The sequence below is a fragment of the Agrilus planipennis genome, unplaced genomic scaffold (genome assembly GCF_000699045.2).
Source record: "Agrilus planipennis isolate EAB-ADULT unplaced genomic scaffold, Apla_2.0 scaffold198, whole genome shotgun sequence".
Taxonomy (NCBI): domain Eukaryota; kingdom Metazoa; phylum Arthropoda; class Insecta; order Coleoptera; family Buprestidae; genus Agrilus; species Agrilus planipennis.
The window spans coordinates 237,625-253,346 of NW_020438930.1; the positions used below are offsets into that span (position 1 = coordinate 237,625).

General features: G+C 34.8%; 2 protein-coding genes across 3 annotated transcripts in view; both read left to right on the forward strand.

Annotated features, from left to right (window-relative positions):
* Positions 1–15,722, forward strand: part of LOC108739349 (homeodomain-interacting protein kinase 2) — a 40,317-nt gene that overhangs the window by 817 nt on the left and 23,778 nt on the right. For both annotated transcript variants that reach the window (XM_018473219.2, XM_018473223.2), the window contains exons 2-14: positions 3,023–3,337; positions 3,783–3,927; positions 4,257–4,459; positions 4,525–4,755; positions 8,147–8,450; positions 8,510–8,793; positions 8,854–9,150; positions 9,217–9,474; positions 11,482–11,819; positions 11,879–12,044; positions 12,140–12,553; positions 12,630–12,962; positions 13,108–13,355. In XM_018473219.2, the coding sequence (XP_018328721.1) occupies positions 3,023–3,337; positions 3,783–3,927; positions 4,257–4,459; positions 4,525–4,755; positions 8,147–8,450; positions 8,510–8,793; positions 8,854–9,150; positions 9,217–9,474; positions 11,482–11,819; positions 11,879–12,044; positions 12,140–12,553; positions 12,630–12,962; positions 13,108–13,355 (3,536 nt within the window). The remainder of the gene's footprint in view (positions 1–3,022; positions 3,338–3,782; positions 3,928–4,256; positions 4,460–4,524; positions 4,756–8,146; positions 8,451–8,509; positions 8,794–8,853; positions 9,151–9,216; positions 9,475–11,481; positions 11,820–11,878; positions 12,045–12,139; positions 12,554–12,629; positions 12,963–13,107; positions 13,356–15,722) is intronic.
* On the forward strand, positions 1,542–2,103 carry LOC112904360 (homeodomain-interacting protein kinase 2-like). Its single transcript, XM_025974186.1, has 2 exons — positions 1,542–1,737; positions 1,804–2,103. Exons 1-2 carry the CDS (start codon positions 1,543–1,545, stop codon positions 2,086–2,088), a joined length of 480 nt encoding a protein of 159 aa, XP_025829971.1. The 5' UTR covers position 1,542; the 3' UTR covers positions 2,089–2,103.

A 15,722-nucleotide genomic window follows, 5' to 3' on the forward strand; every position in this document is an offset into this window, starting at 1 on the left:
CTGTAGTAGGGAAGTCTGAAGTAGGTGAAGAAATAATTTAGAGACAGATCTAAATAAACAAATGTGTTTAAATAAATTATTTTAATTAAATAGAGAAGTTGCTTTCAGTGATCAATTGATTACAATCATCTCAACCCTGATCTGCACCCAAAATGGTTGATGGTATACTCATATATTTAGTGACTCAGTAAAATGAGAGCACTAAAACCATAAGTATTCTCAGGGTTGAGATGATTTTAAATAATTGATTAAAATCAATCTGATTTTCTTTGAAATAAAATCATGATTAATTTTAGAAAATGAAGTCACTTGGACACTTAAAAATGTATTCATTTATAAAAGAAGTAAAACTAGAAACATTTTTATGTTAATATTTATTGTCTATTATAAAAATTAAAAAGAAATTTAGCTGCTTAACTTTTAAAAAATTTTTAATATCATACAAAAACGAGAACTGCACTAAAAAAAAAGTAAATATTGTTGAACTCTTATAACACCAACTCTGTTTCTTATATCTGAACATGATTTTACCCGCGGCTTCGCTCGCGTTGATGTACTAAATAAGTCTCCTAGATTATCGATGATCACATAAAACTAATTCAATTTGTTTTCTATCTTTCGGGAACAATATTTTTTCTGGATGAAAGGTACCCTATGTGCTTTTCTGTACTCCGTTGTTTATGCGTGTACAAAATTTCATGATAATTGATTGAGTAGTTAAGACGTGAATTCGACCAAACAAAACTAATTTTTCTATCTTTCGAGAACAGTATTTTTTTCTTGATAAAAGATACTCTACTTTTGTACTTTTCTGTACCCTAGAAAAATCATCGATATGAGATGATACCAACTCAGTTAAGCATACTTAAAAAAAAAAGATCAAACAACAACAGGATTATATTAATTGGGAAACAGTTTCTAAAAATCTTCCACTATGTTTTGAAGGATTTGAAAATAAAATAGTTGTTTTGCATTGTACGGAAATATTATATTATTCAACGACCCAAAAATGTCTGCTATCATGTTCTCACTTACCCTTCATATAAAAAAGTTCAAACGTGTAAATTCATGGCAGATGTAACACTAGCTGGCAATATATCGTTTATTAGTCACGCCTATGGTGGTCGAACCAGCTATAAAGCTATATTCAATGATTGTGGTATAACAAAGTTATTGGAATCTGGTAATCGCGTAATGATAGACAGAGATAGAGGATGCATGTGCAGCAAATAAATGGATAATGTATGTGCCTTTTTTAAAGAAAAAAAAATCAATTTTCTAAAGCAGAATCGATCGAAACTGCGAAAGTAGCAAAATGCCTAGTTTTATACTACCAAATAGTTGATGATATTTTTACTATTATATGTGCAACAGTAAATTTAATATTACGAATTATAGAAAAAAAAAGACAACATTGAAATTATGGACGTATACATAAGTCAATGATTAACAAGACAAATCTGGTATAAAACAAAAGGATTTATTAATTTGTAATTTAATTAACAACTTGATATGTATTAAACTTTATAACAAGNCGTGCAAATGATGGAAGTGTGTAGACGAAGCGATTACAACGGCTCAAATTCCGGTTCTCATCATCAACCGTCCCAACAGGCACCCTCACTTGTGGCAAATTTTGTACCGAATTCTAACGGTAATGTGACCTTCACTATAAACAATCAGCTTACGAGCCAGGTACAAAGGCTGGTAAGGGAAAGGTCAGGTTACGATAACTTGGTAAGTTTATTTCAAATATGTATGATTTAACAATACACATATTCATTTACAATCATTTTGTTTCAGTATCAAATATATAATGGCCGTTCAGTCGGTCGACAATATACAACGGGAAGTCGAGCAGATCCTTTCCAACATCAGCTCGTTTCAAGTATCCTGTGTCCAGCAAGTTATCAAGGAATGGGAGGGTCACCTGCAAAACATGTGACGGTGGTACAACAACCTCCTCTTCAGATTCAACCTCCGATACTAAGCCAGCCTGGTCAACAACAATACGTGCCCGTTAGCGTAATGGAACCAAGCGGAAGACAAATGTTGCTCACGGTTAGTTCTGTCTTTTTATTTTTGTAATAATTTAATACTCTATGGCATATTGTACATTAATCTCATGGACTACGAAATAATATAGGGACGGAGGATAAAGAGTGATAATAGATGGGGGGAGTGAGACCTCTCAGGAGAGGAAGGATTAGTAATGCCAATTCACTTGTGTCTACTAGTTTAATGACTTATGAGCCTTTCCGTTACTTGGTTACGATGAATGAAAATGCACTTCGAAATTTATAAATTTATTTTTTTGTATTATTTCACTGATTCAGAGGAAGTAACAGAAATAAGTGCGGAGTTTTGGAGAGTGTAAATTAGATGCAAATAAATAATCGCATGGTGAGTTCAGCAACGTGGTTAATCTGAAGCTAATTCTGTAAAAGTATTGAAGCTACATCGGCGGAAAATGTAATTACCGATTATCGAACGTTCAAGGTAAACAAACAAGTCGGCAATATTATTGGTAATATTGTAGTAGTTGGCGCTAATTGACAGAAATCCGTGAATTTATAAATATAGTAGTAAGATTGTAATATTCCTGTTTTGATAATAATCCTGCGACAGTTGCACAGTATGAGTAACAAATAAAATATAGTCACACGGATGTCAATGTTAAAATCACCGAGAATGAAAAGGTTATCATTGTGCTTATTTGATAAAAAAATTTCATTAATATTTTTAATAAAGTTAACTTTATTGATCTTGTGTTATTTATACAGGGTGTTAAAAAAACATCGTATTTGTTATACATATATCGGAAAGAGCGTAAAATTTTAAGAAAAAAGTTATCAATATAGTTTTACGATTAGATGCATTCTTACAGAGTTATTAAGATTCAAAGTTTAATCAAAATAATCAAAATCTCACTTTTAAGTGTTTAATCATTAGTACATGCAGTTGTTTTTGGACACATTTACTTTCTAAATTAAATAAATGCATTTGATGTTTGCTTTTTTAGGGAATGCGTGACATGTTTATTCAATCCCAACAACTGGGAACAGATACTACTGGTGGACCTGTGCAATCTAAAAAACGAAAACTTGAGCATCATAGCAACGATAATCAGTCGACAGAAGCATTTCAACAACACCATCATCATTCTCATAACGTGTTTTATAACCATCATCACCACCACCAGCCAGCTGACGTGGTGGTAAATAATGTTAGTCCAGAAAATGATAACGTTGTCAATAATAATGACAGCAATCAATGTACATTTGTTAGAACATCAACCATCAAATTATTAGATACTTATCAACGGTGCGGCCAGAAGGTAAGCCAATTTTTTATTTCTTGTAATTGTTTAAAAATTAATTCTTATTGTTGAGTAAAAGAATTGGGACGCTGATACAAATCATTTAAACAGTATGATTTTTATTATTACTACAAAAGCATGTATGTTGCAAAATGTGAGACATACAACATTATCCAATTCCGCTAAAACAGTAAAAATAAAACTAAAACTTAAAAAAAACAACTATACTACACAAAAAAAAAACGTAATATGTGTTATGAGTTAAATGAGCCCATACTTTACACCATATGGATATATTAATTCTTTGGAAATTTATTTAAATAGTTTTAAATTGTTGGTTCCATCTAACGCATTTAGAAATTCCCTATTCGTATTAAGTAACTTTTATGATTTGAACAGCATAGATTTATGCCGGTGGCGACATACCAATAACAATAATTTTCATCTTGTTTTTTATATTTAGCGGAAAGCTTGGTCGCAGGAAGGTAATGGTGATAGTAGAGGAGCTCAACAAAATAAAAATAACACAGACGGTATCAGTAATACAATCATCACGACGGCCCACAGCAAAGTCACTGCGGCCGCGGGGGCCAACCCTCAGCCGCAAGGTAACTTTTAAATGCAATAATTAAATATAGTGCATCCAACGAATTTTGATATTGTTATCGATTTAGTATTGTAAATTTTAATATTGAACATACTACCACTTTTCTGCCAATTTTGTTACCACATTACAAACCCGTTGTTACATGTAAAACTGGTTGACATATTATCGTTTTCTTTTATTTTTGCATACCATTGTGTACCTACATAAATTCAAAAATGCTTTTATATCGTTATAAAAATATGGCATATCCTCGTACTACATGTGATGCTTGTTATGTGGTGTGCGTGACAGAATGGCCAGAGGGTGATAGCGTGGGGGTGGTCTTTGCAGCAGGCGGTGGTTCCGGAAGTGGCTCTGACGGAGACTATCAGCTTGTACAGCACGAGGTTTTGTATTCCATGACTAATCAGTACGAGGTACTTGAGTTTTTGGGGCGTGGTACTTTCGGCCAAGTAGTGAAATGTTGGAAGAAGGGTACAAACGAAATCGTGGCCATTAAGATCTTGAAAAATCATCCTTCTTATGCCAGACAGGTTTGCATATAAATTGTTTTTATATATGCATATTAAAATTTTTTCAATTTATTGTTACTCCGTAGGGTCAAATTGAAGTGAGCATTTTGTCAAGACTTAGTCAGGAAAATGCAGATGAATTTAATTTCGTCCGTGCATATGAGTGCTTTCAACACAAGAACCACACGTGCCTTGTGTTTGAAATGCTTGAACAAAACCTGTACGACTTCCTCAAACAGAACAAGTTCAGCCCTCTACCTCTTAAGTATATCAGGCCTATTCTGCAGCAAGTACTTACTGCGTTGCTGAAATTAAAGGTATTTATTACAATTCGCAGTTTTCATTTTATTAAAATGGTCCTTAAATACAAACAAGCTCCATAGAGCTATTTCAGTGTTTTATAGAAAACACAACTTGTTTATTTATTATTTATTACGAGTCATCCTTCTTAAATCAGCAAAATTTTCATTAGTGTCGGGAAAACTATATACTATTTATGGCTAACCTAGACAATCTTAAATAAAATTTAAATACATACTGATCCTACAGTTTACATTTTTCAACACTGCAAAAGTTAAATTTTGTAATACAGTTGGTTTTCACAAAATTCATTAAATGGCTTAAGAAACAGAAAACCGGATTGCTTGTTATATCCAATGGTAGTGAATTGAAAGATCTATTTGCCGGTTAAATGATACGTATATATTATTCGCATTTCAAGTCTAATCATGAGACTGGTCGTTTTTGAAAGTAGTGTTATTCTATTTTAATTTCTCGTTGAATATTTTAAAAATATAATTGCAATTTTTAATAAATATCAATTGTTTAACTGTCTTAGAATCATAGTCTTTAAGAGTTCCACTGTATTAGTTCTAACGTCCTTTTTAAAAAGGATCTTTACTACTTTATCCTGCAACACTGGCACCATTTTTATATTAGTTTCACTGCAACTACTTCAAATGTTAATTAGGTAGGTACAGTAAGTTAGATAAAATATATGCATTATATATTTAGTAACTATTTTGATTTTGTTTTTTTTATACGTAAGCATCTGTAAATTGCCACTATTTGTATAAACGTTCATTTCTCATCAATCAAAAACCCCAAATATTTACTACTGATAATTTTATTTTTTCTGGAAAACTGTTAGAGATAAATATTTAAAACCTTATAGTAGTAGAGAGAACATTTAATTTCGCATTGAACGGTATCTTTTAATTTGTCATTCCATTTGAAAAAACTCGTCTTATACAATTGTCAAAAGTAGGTTTCGATATTTCTGGCTCTGACTAGCATACACATTTTGCGCGTAGCAAAAAAGATACTTTTTGGGTTATGTTCTGAAATTTCTACTTCATTATTTACTACTTTTTGTTGCACCACAGACGCTTTTTCTGCTGTCAGTTGGTCATTAAAGCCTAAATTCGCACAACAAATGTAACGTTTGTGCATATTCCATTTAGCATCTTGTAGAAATCATAAATTTCGATTGTTGCATCTTCTACTTCAGTTACGGAATAGCGAAAATCAACGCTAAACAATGCAATAAAAGTGGGTACATTTCGATTTGCTCACATTTCGATACGACGTGGACATTTCTATTCGATTTTATAAAGCTACAGAATCGCACTGAATATGTATTGTTAATTTATACTACTTATACTTTTTTTTTATGCTTTATTGAAACAAGGTTATTTACACTAATAATTAAATCATATCCTTTTTCACCTTTTTCATGCTGAACTTATTAACATAAAACTTCTTTTGTACTATATATAGGATGTGACGTTTATAATCAATAATGTTTTAAAAACAGGTTCCTCGTGACATTTGGAACATAAAATGTAACAATTTTGACCTTAATAAAGAAAGTTAGTAGTCAGAATCACTAGTCCGTTTTCCGTTTGGTGTTAGTTATTAGTTATTCTTTTGTTTTTTTGGGATGGTGTTATGGAGTTATTTATGTTTTATTAAAAATAAAGAGGATGTTGCAAAAAGTACGTATAAACTGTTTAACTAAAGAAGATTGGAAATTAATAATTTCATTTATTTAAATGCATTTAAATAGCTTGTATCCCCCCCCTTTCACCTACTATGCCCCTTGTGAGTGTAATGCATTTATATCACTTTTAGTTACTTTAGTGTTGACATGTCGAATGTCTACGTGACTGGCGAGAGTTATAGTTTTGTTCTTTTTAATAATACTATTTACATTACGTTTCTTGGTAGGTAAAATAATAGTTGATCAGATGATCGTACGTACATGTACATGTACATGTACATACGTATGGAAAACCAATCTTTACAGTTGTTACTATTGGTCCCAGTTGTGAAACGTGTGGTATGTGAGATGTAACCTCGTACTCATCCGATATGTAATCATTTACTCCTAACAACAGGTGTCTGTCTGTTAAATACGACCGAAACATTTCAAACTCTTGCCCCTCATTCCATGTTGCTTTAATTTATAAAAGTCTCGTCGACCATATCGAAAGCTTGTGTATATTGTATATGCATCTACACCTTGATTCATTGCGTCTAATATATGGTTAATGTACAGGTAGAGGTTTGTGGTGGTGGATCTGCCATCGATGAAGCCATATTGTATTTTTAAATGTAAATGTTAATTGCGGTAAGAGAACTTCCTCAAATGGTTTAGCGATGGATGACTGGATGCGACCAAGTCTATAGTTACATCACTTCTAGAGTCAGCGTTATGTATCGGATTGTTAAAAGATGCTTTTCATGCTATTAGGAAGGTACCTGATTGCAGTGATTTCTAAATATGTGAGTGATTGGTCTAGCGAGTCCAGCGGCGCAAGTTTTAGGAAATTGATAGGGTATTCCATCTGATCCAGCCCCTTTTTTGCATCCAATTTTCTTGACTGTACAAAGACATCGTCAAGCTCAACCTTCAGCTCTGACAGGTTGACATTATGGTTGGCTCATTGTTCTTCGGTTCGGTTCATATGCGTAGAGACATCCGTATCAGTCTTATAAATACTTTTGAAGAACGATGCGAATAGATTACTTACATCGCTTTCGTTGCTGGCTCCATTATAATTATCCTAGGTCATTGAGGACGGGGTATCAATATAGTTTTTTCTTTTATTTGTGATGAAATTCCAAAATTTACCGACCAATTTACCAATTTTATTATATTCTCCTTGTTGGCTACGTATTTATCACACCATTCATGGTCCATTTTTTGCATCCCTGCCTTAATTTATGAAAGTGATTGTAGACAGCTGTAAAGTTTGTCTTTTTATATTTAGCATGAGCAATTTTTTTGTTTGATTTTGTTTATTAGTTCCTTCAAAGACCAGCGTGGAAACCAGCGTGGATTGTAATATTGTTTTTCATGAATATTATAAATTTCATTCAATTTCCAGAAAGTATTTGTTGTATAATATTAAACTGAACGCACAACGCAGTTTATATTTACGTGAAAGGCACAAACTGATTAATGAAGAACATTAAGTTCTTCCTCAATAATGAATACTTCCTTGATATTACTTGAACTTCCGTTTACATTAACAACTTTCATATGATTATGACGTGATGAAAAAACTAATACATGTTGGAAATTCGAATTCAAGTCTTAATAATAAGACATAATTTCTATTTTGTCATTGTTCTTTTCCGAAAGATCTAATAGTTTTCTAAATTAAATTTTGAAGCTTCTATTATGTTCGTTTATTTTTGTAGCAACTTGGCCTCATTCATGCAGATTTAAAGCCTGAGAACATAATGTTGGTTGATCCGGTGAGGCAGCCTTATCGGGTTAAAGTCATAGACTTTGGTAGTGCAAGTCACGTTAGTAAAGCTGTTTGTAATACATATTTGCAATCAAGGTATTATCGTGCACCTGAAATAATTCTGGGACTTCCCTTCTGCGAGGCTATCGACATGTGGTCTTTAGGATGCGTCGTAGCCGAACTTTTCTTGGGCTGGCCTCTATATCCTGGATCTTCTGAATATGATCAGATACGGTACATAAGCCAAACTCAAGGTGCGTTTTCCGAAAGATACCATTAAAATAATGTCTATGATTTTTCTTTTCCTTCCAAGGTTTACCAACAGAACATATGTTAAATAATGCGTCAAAAACGACAAAATTTTTTTATCGTGACATGGACAGCACTTACCCGTTTTGGAGATTGAAAACGCCCGAAGAGCATGAAGCCGAAACTGGAATAAAATCAAAAGAGGCAAGGAAATATATTTTTAACTGTATCGAAGATATCGGTCAAGTCAACGTTCCCAATGACTTGGAAGGCGGACAATTAATGGCCGAAAAGGTTGATCGAAAAGAGTTCATTGATCTCCTAAAGAGAATGCTTACGATGGACCAGGTAAAAACAAACAATTTTTCATCACTTACTAAAATAAGTCTGCATTTTGTTTTGTTATAGGAAAGACGAACAACTCCGGGAGAAGCTCTTAATCATTCGTTTGTACGTTTGGCCCATCTTGTCGACTATGCTCATTGTAACAACGTAAAGGCTAGCGTGCAAATGATGGAAGTGTGTAGACGAAGCGATTACAACGGCTCAAATTCCGGTTCTCATCATCAACCGTCCCAACAGGCACCCTCACTTGTGGCAAATTTTGTACCGAATTCTAACGGTAATGTGACCTTCACTATAAACAATCAGCTTACGAGCCAGGTACAAAGGCTGGTAAGGGAAAGGTCAGGTTACGATAACTTGGTAAGTTTATTTCAAATATGTATGATTTAACAATACACATATTCATTTACAATCATTTTGTTTCAGTATCAAATATATAATGGCCGTTCAGTCGGTCGACAATATACAACGGGAAGTCGAGCAGATCCTTTCCAACATCAGCTCGTTTCAAGTATCCTGTGTCCAGCAAGTTATCAAGGAATGGGAGGGTCACCTGCAAAACATGTGACGGTGGTACAACAACCTCCTCTTCAGATTCAACCTCCGATACTAAGCCAGCCTGGTCAACAACAATACGTGCCCGTTAGCGTAATGGAACCAAGCGGAAGACAAATGTTGCTCACGGTTAGTTCTGTCTTTTTATTTTTGTAATAATTTAATACTCTATGGCATATTGTACATTAATCTCATGGACTACGAAATAATATAGGGACGGAGGATAAAGAGTGATAATAGATGGGGGGAGTGAGACCTCTCAGGAGAGGAAGGATTAGTAATGCCAATTCACTTGTGTCTACTAGTTTAATGACTTATGAGCCTTTCCGTTACTTGGTTACGATGAATGAAAATGCACTTCGAAATTTATAAATTTATTTTTTTGTATTATTTCACTGATTCAGAGGAAGTAACAGAAATAAGTGCGGAGTTTTGGAGAGTGTAAATTAGATGCAAATAAATAATCGCATGGTGAGTTCAGCAACGTGGTTAATCTGAAGCTAATTCTGTAAAAGTATTGAAGCTACATCGACGGAAAATGTAATTACCGATTATCGAACGTTCAAGGTAAACAAACAAGTCGGCAATATTATTGGTAATATTGTAGTAGTTGGCGCTAATTGACAGAAATCCGTGAATTTATAAATATAGTAGTAAGATTGTAATATTCCTGTTTTGATAATAATCCTGCGACAGTTGCACAGTATGAGTAACAAATAAAATATAGTCACACAGCCGCCACGCCTCCTCCACTGTCTAGTATACACTTCGTCTATATATTATTCCGTAGTCCATGATATACCCGTTTTATTTTAGAATTGAATTTATAAAATTTACACCTTTATTAAATTCTATCGGGTTGTTCGGAAAGTCATTTCGTTTTTTTTTGTGAAAATGAAAGACGGTTTTCGTATAATAAACAAATACTTTATTAAATTATATATTGACCGTTCTGATCCAACACCTTTTGCCATCTTTCTGGTAGTAGCATAATTCCACGCTCATAAAATTTTTGGTCTTTGCTGGCAAAAAACTGATCGAGGTGGTTTTTGACCTCCTCATTTGAGGTGAAGGTTTTACCGTCTAAAAAATTTTGGAGTGACCGGAACAAATAATAATCCGATGGTGTCTGGAGAATATAGTGGGTGTAGCATTGTATCCCATTCAAGCTGTAAAAGCTTTTGGCGAGTGACCAAACTTGTGTGAGGTCTCGCGTTGTCTTGGTGAAACACTACACCTTTCCTGTTGATTAGTTCTGACCTTTTCTGTTGAAGTGCATCATTCAGTTTGTCCAGCTGATGACAGTAGACTTCCGAATTAATCGTTGTGTTATCCGGTAAAAGCTCAAAAAAACGATTCCTTTAAAATCCCACCAAACAGACAGCATCACCTTTTTTTGGTGAATATCGGCTTTGGAAATGGTTTGAGCCGGTTCATCTTTTTTGCTCCATTACCTCTTGCTTTTGACGTTGTTGTATACAACCCATTTTTCGTCCCCAGTGATGATGCGCTTCAAAAACGGATCATTTTCGTGACGTTTGAGAAGCGAATCGCAGACGTCAATGCGGCGATGTGAGAACATGGGGAACCCATACATCGAGCTTCGAGGATAATCCCAGGCCTTTCAAGTGGTCATAAACTGTTGAATTTGATAAATTTACATTCACATTTAAATTCACATCAACTAATGCCTTTATCGCGTGTTTATATCAGCTTCAACCGGCCTTCCCGAACGTGGTGCATCTTCGACATCAAAATTGCCGGATCGAAATTTAGCGAACCAGTTCTGGCACTGGCGTACTGTCAACACACCTTCTCCATACACATCCGTCAATTTCTTTCTGGCTTGAACAGCATTTTTACCCTTTCTGTAGTAAAACAGTAAGATATGTCGAAAATGCTGCTTATCGCTCTCCATATTTAAAAGGGCACCAACCAAAAACTACTGCGTAGAATTAATTTTTCACACACAAGCCTTACTATATGACCTCTCAAAGCATATAAAAATTATACGGCTTAAATGTGAAGTTGGGTGCAAAAGAATGCAATTAAATCCTCTGTCGGGAAAAAACGAAATGACTTTCCAAACAACCCGATATATATTCGTATTTATATTATACACATTTCATTTTATAGAATGCCGTACAAACCTCTTGGCCAACTAATCGTCAAATGGCGATAGTACCATCGTGGCAACAAATACCCCCCCAACACGCAGCCACTATCCAGCAGCCTTTATTATCGGACGCACCAGAATGGGGGCGCCCCCTTATAGTCGATTCCACGGCCATTCTGCAGGAGCAAAGGCAAGTATTTCCCGTTGATGTAACTGCTGAGGTCTATAATCCAGCGTTGGTGGAGCATACTGCCACCAACTGGAGTACCAGCAAGAGAGGAATCAAGAACCATCATATGCAGCCTGCTAGTTCTCATCATACTAGTCACCATCATTTGATGGTACCAGCTCATCATAAGTGAGTGTTCCGTTATTTATAATGTAAAATAATAAAACACTTGCTTTTTTGTAATTAAGGTCTCATCATGAAAAGAAGGAACAAACTCAATTAAGTCCCGTTAAAAAACGTGTAAAAGAGAGCACGCCTCCATCAGAACACCTCAGTAATTCTTACAGTGGCAGTAACAGAAGGAATTTTAGTCCTAACAGTAATGGACATTGGCAACATGTACAACAACCGCAAGTAAGTATCGGTTTTCTCAAATGAAGCATGATTAATACTGACATTAGTAAACATTGTTTATTTATATTATTAACAACAATTTTTTGAAATTTCAGAACAATAGTAAGCACTCGCATTCTTACAATCACAATCACGCGCCGGCATCCTCTTCTAATAACAGGAGCAACCATCACCACCATCATCATCATCGTCATCACCGCCAGCATACGATAACGATAAACGATACTCCTTCTCCTGCTGTATCAGTGATAACTATATCGGACAGTGAAGATGACAGCAGCGGCGGAAGCAACGGTAGCATAGGAGGAATTTCGACCTCAAGAACAGTCGTAGCTCCACCTTCTAAACCAAATAGTTCGAATAGGAATAGTGGCGCACCTCCATCTATTAGCAATATTGAAGGTAATTGCCATTCATCTGGAAACGGAAGTAATCATCATAAGAATGTGGTAAATTGCGTTACTTTACCAGACAGTGATAACGAAGTTGATAATCGTACTCCTGACAAGGTAAGCTAAGGAAGGAATGTGTGTAGGATAATTGACTAGAGATCATACAATTTTTATTTATCCCTTTAATTTATAGCATCACCAATCCAGCAGCGGTTATCATCAGCAGATAATTAAACACGAGCCTCCTGTTCAACCTTCAATTGCGACGTCGTCGTCTTCGTCTTCTGGGAGCAGTTATGCACAGTCGCAGAAGAAACGTCTTCTTGCAAAAGCGCAATCAGAATGCATGCTGAGTGTTCCCACAAAACAGGAGCCGGTTGAATATCACCAGCAGAACAGATCAAACGAGTATCTTGTACCTCCTCAATCACAATCGCAGGCCCATTCTAGTTCACATTGTACCTCTGCCTGCAAGGAGCTGACTCAGTACCACTACATTAATTCATCGAATGGAAATGATGGACAAGTAAGCGATTGATTTAACCTATAAATTATGTATTAAGAAAGGAATGATACTGTCGATTTTTGTACATGGTTTAGTTTATCGGTTAATGGTGTGTTTGTTACTTTAGGTGTTATTTTTAATAATTAGGATTTTTTAATAATTATAGGAGCAGCATGTGATCTATTCCTCGAATGACAAAAGAGTATCGTGGGCACCCCCCCCGACGGCTCATGCTCCTAGTTCATCTCATAGAAGACATTCGGTAGTACCTGCGGTAAATTTGAGAGACTACAATCTGACAGCGCAACAGCATAAGGATTATGTACAACCACCCGCTGCTCACAGCACAAGGGATAACTTATTAGCTCAGTCTAAAAACTGGGGCCCACTACAAACTGTTCACCAAACATACAGGTAAGCAGAACATTTTTGTGTTAAACAATTTCCGATTTAAAGTATTACTAATAGTACATATAGGTATATATCATTTTTGTTATTACCGTCTTTAGCAAATAATTTTCTTTTTCTATTATTTTTACATTTCCCCAGTCGAACTCATGGAAAAGTACAATTTTCCACCGTTTCGTCCGTAGCTAACTGAGAGATTGAGAAACACACAGACACACCTACGGTAGCGCATTATTATATATCATTACACATAATATCATATCATCATAAGGTCGTCAGTACTAAGACTGGTTGGACATGCATCTCCACTCTTTCTTATCCTGAGCTAATCTTCGCATTTCCCTAAAACTAAAACATCTCACATCTTTAACTGTAATTTAATCTAGATCAACCTCTACTCTTTTTAACTCCTGTTTCTGGCACTAATACGTCTCTTAAACTAGCCCTTCGTGCCTGAGCAGGTGCTCTACTAACCTATCTCGCCTACTTCTTATGGATTTCCGTAGAGTCCACTGTTCACCTATTCTTTCTCATACCTCTTCATTTCTAACCTTCTCTATCTACGAAATCCTCATCATTCGCCTGTAACACCACATTTCGAACGCTTCTAATCTTTTCTTTTTTGCCGCGGTTACCGTCCATGTTTCGAACCCGTACAGCGCCATGCTCTAAACATACACGTTTAATAATCTTTGAATTTTTAAATTTACCGTTAGCGAGCATAGAAGTGACTTCTTTCTATTAAAGATGACTCGACCTTCGCTATCCTCTGCTTTATATCCCTACTGTACCTCCCGTCCTAACTTATCTGTCTTCCTAGAGCACTATGAAACATGAAAATACTAAGTACTTATATAATTCCGACTCTGGTAAGGAAATACTACCCCCAACGCTGCACTCAATCAGCTAGTGATTATAAGCAGCTGTGTAGTATTTGTTTTGTATTTTCTGCTCACATATTGTTTATTTGTTAGATTAGATTAAGTGTGATTGAGGGTGTTTATGTTAACAATCAATCTCTAGTAGCAGTTTATTCTTTTAACGTTTATACTTTGTATGAAGTAATCGATGTGTAATTCAATAAACTAATTCAACAATACAACATCAATCATTAAGGTGGGTCGGTCACTGTAGAACAGTCATTACATTACTGTGACTTGATACATATTTACGAGTTTAAATTAGATTGCTTCTGTAGGGACGAAATCCTTGATTTCAAAGAAAACAATCCCAAAAATAGCATACGCAAAATAACAGAGACGTTGGCTCTTCTCAATCTGGTGTTTGAAGAAATAGTTGCTGCATCCTTATCATGTGCAGTGTGTCTAGCCTTTGCTCGAAAATGATTTCCAGCCGCGAGTGGATTTGTATCGATGGTTTTGAATGAAAAGTGTTGCATAACCTATTTTTTCCATAGGGTATTGTTTACAGATTCATTTGCTTCACGCGGAATTTTCACAATAATCATTATTGGTGCAACGTAAACTCGCATTCAAGAAATGTCTACGGTAAATGTTTGGTGCGCAATTCATAGAGGGTTATTTGAATTTTTTAATAAAATTGCAATAATCCAGATGGTGCTCATTTACAGATTAATGTTTACGTATCTTAATGTTTTTTCTTTATTTTGTGTTTACATCCTCCAAAGTCCGGCAGATATTTTTGTTACACCTTCTGTATATACTAACAATTCTGCTTTTGTGACAATATAAAAATGTGCGGAATCACTGATAATGTTATATACAAGAATTGCGAGATGCTCTTCCACTATGTTTATTTTACAATTATATCACTAAATATCTGCCAAACGATATAGAAAAACTATTACATGAAAATTGGTGTGGCAACACTCGTATGAAAAGGCTATGAAAAATAGCAATAAGTAATGAGAAATGGTTAGATGTTGATGCTTTCACAAAAAACTATACAACGTTTTGAGCTATGCTTAATTAAAAACAAGTATAGTTAACCAGAAGATATAGTACGTTTATGGCTTTGACTTCCTGAGCGATTTACAATACACCCGGATGTTCAAAGTAATAAAGTACTTCATTTGGGTGATGTTTGTACCTCAACAGCGAGCGTTATGGTCCGTCTTAGGTAAAATTATTGTTTGAAAGAAATTATTTCTTCAAATTGTACCTAATATTTATTTGAAATACATACAGATAAATTCCGATAGTGAGATTGGAAAATGTAAATAACAGTTAAAGAAAAATGTATAATTAACAAAAGGATAATTACGATTACAGCTAAAGTTTTTTTGTAGTCCGAATATACATAAAAATTGCTATTTTCTATGCTTCAAAAGTTATTAGAAAATATGTTTTTTTAGAAGCAAATATTTTATATATATTTATTAAATATAAAAAA